Here is a 12,225-nt window from a genome sequence, read left to right as displayed (position 1 = left end):
AAAAAACAACTTTACGGGAAATCAAAGTACATTTAAAAGTCTATTCCTGCTGTGGAAAATAAATGATGTAGTTTATGAAGATCCTTCAAAATACAAGGTTACTTTCTAATTAAGGTATTAAATAAGGGTATTATGTTTAATGAATATTATTGAGACTCTGAGACAAATACATGGTAATGAGCAGTAGATTAGGATTAATTTACCTCCCTGAAGTCCCTCTATGAACAATGGGCTTTGTGCCATGAATTTCAAATGTCTCTCAGACAAGTATTCCAATGCCAATCATTTTTATCAAAGATCTCAAGTTTCCCATATAATTGATTGGTCACCAGTTTATATGGAATGGTCACTTTGTACAGAATATTATACTAGGTGCTATGTAATAAAACTTTCAATTAACCAGGATTGTCAAGTTTATCTACTTCCTTTGTATCTTCTTTCTACTGCCTGCTTTTTAAAAAAATATTATTATTCTGCTGTTCAATTTAACTCTTTAAGAAGGATGGGAAGTGAAAAAGAAAGAAGGTAAAATTTGATGGAATAAAAATTTGAAGCTACTTAAATTCATTTTTGCAATTTTGTATCATCCAGACTCTTCCTGCTCCCAGAATATAAGGTATAGAGATGACTGTATCTCTAAGATAAAAGGTAGGTATATATTTAGGGCAAAGACACTGGATCCTGAAAGACTATTTTAAATTCTACTTTACTCAAAAAGTAAAATTCCAAAGGATAATCTTGTTAGAAATTGATGAATAAAACAATCAAAACTGGGACCTCCTCATCAGTTATCAAATACACCAGAAGAAAAAGGCAAACAAGTTGTGATCACCAATTTCTGAAAAAGATACTTCATGTTATTAAAGGACTAACAGGACACTTAAAAACCCATGTTAATTACAAAAATTACAATTTCTTTTTTTTTTTTTAGCAGTAGATATCTGATAATTCTAATATCAGATATTATGTGTGGCTAATACATTATTAAGTATCAATGTATACTCTCCTTTCAAAAAACTCAGATAATTTAAAAGATATTATCTAATTTGTCCTAATAAGATTCCTAAGAAGATAATTACTATCTTTTTTAGAGGTGGAGAAAATGAGCCCCAAAGACCGTCAAAGTGATTTGCCTGGAATTACACTAAAATATTGTTGTTTATCCAGATCAAAGACAGCAGGAAGGTAATGTCAATTTGCAAATGGCCTGGATTTAAGTGAAGATGGGCCGTGCAAAGTCATCAGCCTCATTCTCTCTTCCAGAGTCATCTGAGCCTAGTAGCAAGATATAGGTCAGGACAACTAGACATGGCCCCAGATGCAGTGGGAGACTTAGACCTTTTTAAACTTAAGATCTTTCTCACATCTTTCTGAAGCAATAGCCAATCAATGATTTAAGTTTAGATAAGAAATGAGGCAAAAGATGGCCTAGTTTGCCTACTACAAATTAGAGGGGAAGACATTCAGGGTTTTTGACCAGAATAGAAACATTTACTGTTTGTACTCAGTTTGAGGCATCAAAACTCAAACAATGAACAAATAAGGTTTGACTGGGACTTATTATTGGCCAAATCAGTGAATCCAGAGTGATTGGGCTTTAAGATACAGTCAAGTAGCTCCATTTGAATCCCAATTATGGAGCTTTATTTCAAGAAATAATAAATTATACTGAACCAAGGCAAGAATAGAATTCAGGACTTTTCTCATCAGTCCAGAGTTCTTTCACAGTGCCTCTTAAAATGTAGGAAATGTTAGAAGGATAATGCTAGCAATACCTCCCTCGTGTTGTGAAGTCAAATGAGATAAAGAATGGAAAGCACTGTGCAAAATTTAAAGGTTATCTATCTGTGTCAATAGTCATCATCATCCTCCACTCTTTTTAATGCTCATTTTTGGTCCTTAAAATAAATGGATGTAGCTAGTTTACTCACCAATACATTTCCCTTTGTGCACCGTGAGCTGATAAGGATTACCAATATTGAAATACAGGATTTCACAAGAGCCAGGCGAATCTTCACTACTACATATAGAATACTGACGTTCTCGCCTTAAAAATAAATTTGAACAATGATTTTTCCTTCAAGTAAGCATTAAACATGGAAAACCCATTTATTTGGAATCTGTTTTTCTACCTGTCCCCATGTAAGTAGTACAACAAGGAATTAAGATGATTTATAAATTGTATAAATGTGGCTGATTTGAGTTGTCCTAGAGAAAGAGGTACAGCCATACATGAACAGAAACCAATGTTACTAAGCAAAAAGTTGACAAGTTACATTCATAGTGTTGTGGAAAAAATAACAATCACATACATCTTTTTATATCTGTCAAACTGCAATTGGCTTCATTGTGAAAGTCATTTTAAAATATGAAGGATGACATTTTATGTATCAGCATCTATGTGCCTATTCTCGAATATTTTATTTTGGATAAAGGATTTAATTTCTTCACATTTTCTAAAATAGTGCAAGAAATACACAGCATGAAATAAGTAACAAGACTCCCAACATGCCAGAACATATATTTCCTGATAAAAGTTTCTCTTCAAGGAAATCACTTTGGAAGATAAACTTGGATCTCCTCTGGCTTGAGGAAGTGAAGATATGTTTTGTAGCTCCTTTTCCCTTCTTGTGTATAAACATATCTACATCCCCTCGATTCTAAAAAGACATTTCCAAATCACTTTTTTCCCATTTAGCTCATTCTCTGAGTTTTCTCCTTAAAATTCTGGAAAAAAATTCTCTACATCTATTGACTCTACTTTTTCATCATCTATTCTCTTCTAAACTTTTTGCAGTTGGATTTTTGCCATTGCAATTTGGCAAAAAAACTATTTTCAAAAGTCACTAGTGACCTCCTAACTGCCAAATCCAATTACTTCCTTCTCCCCACCCCACCCCAGCTCAAGTTTTTTGACCTCTCTTTAAGTTATACCACTGTTGACTATGCTTCTATTGGACATTTTTTCTCTCCTCTAACTTCAGATAATTAACACTTTAGGTTCTCCTTCTTTTAGAATCACTATGTCTCCTTCACTGGTTCCTAATCCTCTTCTTATTCCTTTAACGTGGCTGTTGCCCAAGAAACTTTCCTTGACCCTCTTTTTTTTTTCCCCTACAAGCTCTTCTCTTTAGCAAACTTGTTATTCAATAATTTCATTCATGTCTGATTCTGCATGACTCATTTGGGGTTTTCTTGGCAAAGATACTGAAGTGATTTGCCATTTCTTTCTCTTCATTTTACAGATGAGAAAACTGAAGCAAACAGGATTGCTGTGACTTGTCCAGGTTAAGTTGTCCACAACTTAAAAGATGTCTGAGGTTGCATCTGTACTCAGGTTTTCCTGACTCCACACACAGCATTCCATGCACTGTGCCACCAAGCCACCCTCTTTAGTAAATATCACCACAATTTTAATTACTACCTTATGTAAGTGACTTCTAAATCTAAAGCTATGGTCTCACTTTTTTCTGAATAGCACACATGTATATCCTACTGCCACCTCCAACTTAATATGTCCATATCCAAGCTATTATCTTTCCTCTGCACTTTACTCTTCTTATATGTGTATATTACAATTTTCGTGACCCTTATATAACACCTCCCTAATATCCATTTCTTTCACTTTATTCCTCCTGCCACTTCCATTATACAGGTTTTCCTTACTACCTGTCTGATGCTATAATAGCCACATGACAGACCTTTCAATCAGTCTTCCCTGATTCCTTGCACCACCTCCAGCAGATTTAGCAACACTTTTGCTTTGCACTTCTGTGATGCACTTATTACATAATTGTGTTTGCCTTGTCTCATACTAAGCTCTAAACCCTAAAGAAGGTAGTGGAGATGTCCCATGACACAGGAGTCTCTTGAATCATCCAGCACAGAGATTAGCACATAGTAGATGCTTGATCTTTTCTTGCTTACTGAATGGCCTATTTCAAAAAGATATTTTGCAGTGAACTGTGAAAAACACCAGGTGCTATGTAAAGTAGTTTTAGCTAACATTTTTGCTATAATCACTATCATGAAGAAATTCTATTTTATCACTCTGATCCCTTGAAGGAGTCTGGTGTTTGCTCAGATGTATAATTATGAAATTCTAAGATCCTCTATTGTTATTCCAGGATCAGAGCTCTAAAGCTGGAAAAAGGTCTCTACCACTTTATCCTAAATCATTTCTCTTCCAACAAATTTAAAACTAGAATGAAGAGAAGGATAATTTCTATATTTAATCCCCCAAAGATTGATAAAGTTACAAAATTAAATTAAATTTGCTCTTTTGATAATAAGGCTATCCTCTAGCATTCCTGGCATAGCACTTCACTTGGAAAATATTTCATGGTCTCATTAGCACCAGTGGAATTTAATGATTGTCATCTATATAATTCTTAAGGGACAGATCTCACCCAAGAATCTTATTTAATTTTTGGAGCTAAACCAAATCTGAGAGTATTGAGTAATTCTTCCAAAGTGAAGGTCAGATGAGTAAAGGGGTTCTTGCCAAGATATGTAAGAGTTTATCATGACTACATTACTTATACTGATTCAGTAAGGATAAGTGAAACTAATCCAGTTCAGAAGGAAATATTTGTTAAAAGTAACTCATTGTTTATTGAATGTACTACTGTCCTCTAAATAGATGAACCTCTTTCAATATGCACAAAAGTACAAAAAGTTTTGCAGTTACAGAGATTCAAGTTTCTAAAGTCTAAAAATCTTATATAAATAATTATCATCACCCCCAATTTAAAGATGAACAAACTGAAGCAGGGAGATGTTCCATTATCAACCAATCATGTAATTCAGCATATAATCTGGTCCTATTGAGCCTTCAAACCCTCTTTCAAGGGAACTGTAAATACAATGTTTGATTCAAGTCAATAACAGGAACCATGTTTGTAGAACTTTTTTTGCTTCTAAGGACTTCAAAGTGCTTCAAATCACATTTGTAGGTCATCAGTTTTACAAAGAAGGCAGAATGATCAGGATGGAGCTTTCCTGAATTTTATATTACTTGTAGCACATAGAAATTAATGCCAGAGGTAAATGCCAGGGACTAGTGCAATGACTAGTGTCAGTACCAAAATTTGTCTAGCCCTTAGCTCTTGTCATCATATCTGAGTTGAGGAATCATTTTCATTAGAAGCCACAGTTTCCTGTAAAAAAGTCCCTATCATGTCACAGATAATAGTGGATATCGGTAGTCATACAAACAATACAAAAAAAGTATTGCATTTCTTAACAAAATACAAAAAGAAATGTACCTCTTTTCTCTGTCTTATCCTTAACAATCCAAGGTCTATTTCTGCCTTGTGTTTGCCTTTGTTTAAACCCTGTTTGTTATTATTATTTTTTGAAGTGGACCCTTGCATACTGTTATATAATGAATTACAAAGTAAAAATCTAAGGAAATAAATCATAGTTTGTAAGAAACATCAATAGATATCTTCTTTAATAGTTCAAGCTGCTTTTTTTTTTTTAAAGGAAATACCAAGTCCAAGGTCGCACAAGATATACTTTAAACATGGAACCACTTTATACAACTATATTACAATCATGGCTCTTCTATTTAAGAAAAAAAATTATTACATAAAATCCTAGAAAAAACTAAACTGTTTATTCAACTAATTTAATGTTTTGTTTTGCTAATTCTCTGTATTTATAATGCCAGAGACTGCTACTATGCCTGCCACACTATTTGTGCTTAATAAATACTTGTTGAGTGATTTTAAAAAATTAAACTGGTTATTTTTTTAAAGGAATCAGTATTTCCTAAGTATATATTATATGCCAAACAGTGTACTAGGTACCAAAGGTAAAAATAAAAATAATAAAATAATTCCTATTTTTAAAGAACTTAAATCTTCTTTATAATTTGTTATTTATTTAGATGAATATGCAAAAAGCCAAAAAGACTACAGGTTTCTTCCCCAATCCTACCCAACAATGACTTCTCTTACAATAAGATCAGATACAATTAGCTCATAAAAACAATGATCTCATATCTTGTTTGGTTTTAAAAATGGGAAATAAAAGGTTTATTTCCCTTAACTTGTGCAAACCAGAGAAATCTATGAAGACAAGGAAAAATATAAAGAGTGAAGCAAGAAAATAACTAGTCATATAATGCATTTCCTGGTATTACTCCTAGTTGATTAAGAGAATAAAAACAAATTTTAAATACATGTCTTCAGTGAGAAGGAGAGAAAATTTCCCCTCCCTTTTTTTTCCATTTCTATTCAACAAATACTGAATATTCACTATATGTAAGACATTGTGATAAATACTTTGATGAAAACCAAGGTGGTAAAAAGTATATTGCAATGTAGTTGAGAAGACTAGAAATACACAAAGAAAATAGGGTGAGACAAAACACCAAATAGGCAGCACACTGTCATAATCATTCTTTTGTAGGCTCTAGATGGCATAGTTCTTCTGATAAGCCATTCTGTAGTATTCTCTGATAGGTTCAATACTCCCTTCCAAAGGAAACTGCACTTTAGCATTACTGAAGCTGCCTGTAAAGGTCATTAGTCAGGCAGGGATCATTCATTAAGTGTAATGTGATGTAGTAGAATAAGCAACAGACTAAGAGTCCTGAAGGTTCTAAACGTATCCGACTGGTAGACTGGTCATGGGATCTTGGGAAAGTCATTTAATCTCATGGGCTTCAGTTTCCCCAACTAAGGACTTAAATCTCTTTAACGGTTTTCCAGTTTTGACAAGTCTACTGATAAAGATAGAACAACTAGAACTAGAAACATACTGACTTTAAAAACCACTAATTAACATTATCTATCTATGCTTGGTTTATTTCCCAATTACAATTTGTAGGTAGCATGGACCCCTAGTTAAATAACCCTAGCATAAGGGAATTCTCAGGTCTACCTGAATCCTCTGTCCCATGTACCAATGTGGAGAGGGACTTTTACAGTCTTAGAGAGTTACCTAGAGCATGAGAAGCTAAGCCTCTGGCCCACGGTCACACAAGCAATATGTGCGAGAGGGGACTTAGACTTGAAGGCCAGCTTTTTTTATCCATTAGGCCATTCACTTAACAATTCTATAATTCTATTAATGTTTTATGTATTACCATCTACAAAAGGAAAAACTTTGCATACCATATACCATTCACATTGGAGAAATGAAAACCGAATTGAAATCCAATTGAAGTAACACTAGGTATTTCTACTTGTTTAATAAGTGCAAAGTAATAAAACCTCCAATCCGTAGTAAATGCTAAAGGAATGTAGAGCAGCTGGAGGACATAAGGTACAACAATGCAGGGTAGGGATGAGATTAATGAAGGGTTCAGGACAGAGGATTTGGAGGATCAGTACCATTTTCGGATTCTGTGGCTCCCATTTATAGGCCTATGTTCATCTCTTGATTAGTTAGTTTGATGGCCAAGAAGAACACACATTTCTCTCCCATATTCTATTTCTGTGGAAGAATTATTCTTTCCTTATTAGCATGTAATTCAATTACTAGCTTTGAAACCGTACTTCATATTTTACAATTCCATTTCTATAGTAAAACTCTTTCTATGTTCCCAATCAGCAGGTCAAAAACTATTCTCAACTAAATGCAGCCACAGATGGTAAAAACATAGACTTTCTTGTTCCCTTTCTGTATACCAGATTATAGAAGCATCCAGAAAGAAAATATGGAGAAGAGTTCTGATGGCCTTAAGAAGGTCAATCTTTTTCTGGGACAGTTATTCATAAGTAAGGGGCTCTGTAAATTAAGAGTAACTTGCAATTATCCTGTAAAATTCTTAGGATTTTACAGGATAAGTGCAAGTAGTTCTTAATTTATGTTAATTGTTCAAGAAATCAGAAAGAAAAAAAATTATATATTATGAAATTCATATTGATCATTCAGACTAAGAACTAAAAAAACCTTTTCCATAGTATTTGAGTAGTTAAAAAGCAGCCTAAACTAGAATTAGAAACATAATTGGGACACTTCAAAGTGTGGCTTTTTAATGAAGTTTTCTATTAGGAATGAGTCAGTGTAAGTTTAAAAAAAATGTTATTTAGAAAGTAGAATTTTCCCTAATTAAAATACTGTATTATATGTTACATTTGGATCTTAAAAACTGATGACATAGTTAATTAACTTTTACATTGTCACTAAATAGAGTGGATAACAAATTATAAGGAGTCCCTCCAAATGATAAATTATATAACCTACTTGTCAGCCCGTGAATATTTTTCAAAAAAGCTCACTATAAATCAATATATATCCTCCCACACCAAAAATACTAGGTACATACTTTGATCTCCCTGTAGAGTTTGCACGATATTTAACATGGCCTACATGGTCTAAGGCACCTCCATTTATACTGACAGATGGTTTGCATCCAGTTAGGTCTTTTCTGGAATTATGATCTTGGTTTGCTAAATTGGCAATTTCCAAGCGTTCCTAGAAAAGAAATATTAAATCAGTTTTTGATAGAAATTATAGAAAAATATTAAATCTTTAGTCCCAGGATGGGCAATAACAAAGCCCTGGATTTAGAAATCTAGAGATGGTTATCAAAACAAATTTAGAAATAAACTTTTGTTTTTTAAGAATACAAGATTACATTACATTAGTTCCCTTTTCAGTCAATTCTCCAATTTAGGACACTCAAACTTAAGTTACAAGTTTAGCAACAATCTCATTCTCAGTCAACTAAAACTATTCTTTGAAAGTACCAAAGACCTCTTAATTGCCCAATCCACTGGTCTTTTCATAATTTTCATTCTTTTCCACTGATATGCTGCATGACCCATGCAACCTCTTCTCCTGTGTATCCTCTCGTCTCAGGGTTTTCATGGCATTATTTTCTCTTCTGATTCACCTTTCTGATCAAACTCAACATGTCAAAAACTATCTTCTTCCCTTTCCCCAAACTCTTCCATCTTCCAAATGTCCCTATTTCTGTTAAAGGTACCACCATGCTTCCAGTTGCCTAGGCTCATAACTTTGATATTATCTGAGATACCAAATTCTCCTCCCCTCAATATATTCAATCAGTTTCCAAATCTTGCTGTTATCTGAACAACATCTCTAGTTTCTGACTTGTTCTTCCACTCACATAGCCACTACCTTGTTAAGGTCATTGTTATTCCTATCATGTATAAGATTATTGAAATGGCCTTTGAGTCAGTCTTACTCCAATCTCTCACTACCCTATAATTCATCCTCCATACCCTGCCAAAGTAATTTTCCTTAAATACAGATCTGATCATGACTCCTCTACTCAATCCATTCTGATGACTTCTTATTGCCTCTATAATCAAATATAAACTCCCCTCTAATTTTAAACACCTTGTACAACCTGGCCCTAACATATCTTTGAACAATAATGATAATAATAATAATGACAATTATCATTAATATAAACACTTATAAAGTGCTTTTTAATCTCATTTTTATCCTTAAAACCTGGGAAATGAGTGCAATTTTTCAGATAAGAGAATACTTCCACTCCTCTTCCTAACTCTGATCTAGCTAAGCTAAGCTTCTGTTATAAATGACATTCCATCTCTTTTTTCTGTACATTTGCAATGCCTGTCCCAAAAGTAAGGAATTCTCTTCCTTCCTTCCTTCTTCTGTAGAATCTCTCTCTACTTTTAAGATGCAGCTAAAGTGCCATCTTCTTCATGCAACTTTTCCTAATGGCCTTCACTATTAATGTCCTTTTTTTCAGAATATCTTCTCAGAATATCTTTAGAGAACCAAAAATATGTTTTTTTTTAGTAGACCAGATTATATTTGGATCAATCAAAGGCACTAGGAATGTTTAGCCTGGAAAAGAATATATTTATAAGGAACATGATAGATGTTTGTAAGTATCTGAAGGACTATTATGAGAAAAAGAAATTAGAGACATGGTTCTACTTCATTCCAAAGAACAGGACTATGAATTATGAAGAGGTAGAAGGGAATTACAGAGATGCAGATTTGCATTTGAGTATAAAGAAAAATTTCTTACCAGTTTGAACTAATCAAAAGTAGTATGCGCTATCTAGAAAGAAGTAGTGGGATCTTTCAATAAAAGTCTTTCAACAAAAGCTAGATGACTATTTGTAAGAGATCTTCAACTTATGATTCTCGATAAGATAAGGTAGGGAGCCTCTGAGGTCCCTTCCAATTCTGACATTGATCTGATCTAGGATCAGAGATTTAAAACTAGAAGGGAGCATATTCGATTTTCTTTTAAAAGTTACATATACCATCATCGTGATATCATCTATGATAATCAAAAATAAAAGGGAAATTCCTCATTAATGGCAAATCTTAATTTAAAACTACTAAATCATCTGCCTCAATAATTATTAATAGAATGGTAATTTTTAGTACCTGCTTTGCCATTTCTTTCCTTTTTTTCTCTTCTCTTTTTTCTTCTTTCCTTCTCTGAATCTCATGAAGGATTTCAAGTTGCTGAAATAAATCATAATACTATCAAGTCTCAGAAATCTAAGCAGGATAAATAGAATTTAAGAAAAATTTAAAAAATTTTTAAGTTCAATAATTCATGTCATTTCTTAGAAGACCCAAATCTGAAATGTTGTTAGTATTCAATGCATGTAGATCTATTTTCTTGGATTTTGTATCCCCGCTTATGTGGAGCTACTACATTTATCACATGGCAAGCAAATCATAAACAAAACTACCTTCAATAAATTGCTCAAAAATTTAAGAGATGCTGCAGCAGATCAATTCACCACAAGATTCTATTAGTCAGCATTGATCACTTGATGTGAATTTTAACAAATGTATAGTTACCTTAAAAATTAAGGAACAGAACCCCTTCCAAATGGGGGATAGCATTCACAACAAAGTAGATGAAAGGCAATGACTATGTACTGAATGAGACTTAACAAACAGATATTGTTAAAAGCTATATAAGATAAAATGTAAAAAACTTGATTCAAAAACTTATGAAAAACATTTCAATAAGTTTAAAATATAAGTTAAAAATAGAAAACACAATGAGAAAAAATAAGTTTTTTAAAATAATAGTTAATGTCATTCATTATTCTGAGTATTAACTATTTTAAGCTATATCCTTTTCTAATGAGTCATTTCCGGGAGGATTATTTTTATGCCATTTTTTAAAAAACAAAGTCATCATTTATAAAAACTGTGGCCTACTTATATCTATCACGCATCTCTTCTATTGCTTTTTAGGTCACCTGTGTTTTTAAATCTTTGAAAATTGTAATGTTCTACTACTTGCAGTGGTAGAGCAAAACAAAGTAATAATGGTGTTTAAAAGATGGGTTTTTATGTCAGAGAACAGTGTAAGAGCATATAAACCAAGCACAAGTTCTCAAAAGCAATCCAACCAGTTATCTTCAACATATTCAATTCCCTGGTGCATCTTTTATCACAATGTATGTCAAGGCAGATGAACTGATGGTACTCAAATGACTACTCATCTAGCTAAATATCACAGTCTGGGGAAAAGGAATTTCTTTCTCCATTTGCTTTTATCTCTTTGGGTTGCTAAGCTAAACTTATTTGAGTGGTTCTTTATTTGAGTCATTCATAGGCAACAAATAACAATATCTCATGGAATAGGGGGCAGAATCTAGCTGATGGTCAGCAAAGGAGATTGAAAAGATTTAGTCAGATAGAAGAATTGGTAGAGAGCAGTGTCATGAAAACCCAGAAGGGAAAGAATATTGAGGAAAGACAGGTCAAGAATGCCATGCTATAGAGAACTCAAGAAAACAAAAGCAAATAAAAGGTCAACAGATTTGGTAATAAGAGATACTGGTTAGCATAGAAGAGAACAGTGTCAATGAGTGTTGAAGCCAGAAACCAAAATTAATGGGGTTGATAAGTGAGAGGAGAAGAAATGGAGAAAATGAATGCAGGTAACTTTTTCTCAGAGTTTTAACTATAAAAGATAAATGATAGATAGCTTAAGGATCAAGTGAAACCTAGAATTGTTTTTAGGTAGCAAAGAGAAGGTCAAAAGAGAAAGTATAAAGATTAGAAAGACAGAAGAAATTATAGGAACAATATGTTAGAGAAGAAGGGAAGAGAGGGCAACATGGATACATATGGGGGTTGGTCTGGGCAAGAAGAGTCATGTCTTCATTCCAAACTGGAATAAAGAAAGAGAATGGGGAATGAAGCCAATGTGCTTTGGGATGTAGATTAGGGGAGAAGGAGTTCTCAGTGAATGGTCTCTATTTTCTCAATAAAACATTAGGTGAA

General features: G+C 33.3%; 1 protein-coding gene across 4 annotated transcripts in view; it reads right to left on the bottom strand.

Moving 5' to 3' along the window:
- Window positions 1–12,225, bottom strand: part of EIF2AK4 (eukaryotic translation initiation factor 2 alpha kinase 4) — a 97,939-nt gene that overhangs the window by 68,157 nt on the left and 17,557 nt on the right. For 3 of the 4 annotated variants that reach the window (XM_051977055.1, XM_051977056.1, XM_051977057.1), the window contains 3 exons: window positions 10,357–10,437; window positions 8,282–8,430; window positions 1,932–2,047 (listed from right to left, as the gene is read on the bottom strand). In XM_051977055.1, coding sequence (XP_051833015.1) covers window positions 1,932–2,047; window positions 8,282–8,430; window positions 10,357–10,437 — 346 coding nt within the window. Of the gene's footprint in view, window positions 1–1,931; window positions 2,048–8,281; window positions 8,431–10,356; window positions 10,438–12,225 lie in introns of those variants that run through there. The other variant, XM_051977058.1, reaches the window with a different exon arrangement.

This window comes from Antechinus flavipes, chromosome 2 (genome assembly GCF_016432865.1).
Source record: "Antechinus flavipes isolate AdamAnt ecotype Samford, QLD, Australia chromosome 2, AdamAnt_v2, whole genome shotgun sequence".
NCBI lineage: Eukaryota > Metazoa > Chordata > Mammalia > Dasyuromorphia > Dasyuridae > Antechinus > Antechinus flavipes.
Note: the sequence above shows the minus strand (reverse complement) of the source record. Positions and strands in the feature narration are given on the sequence as shown.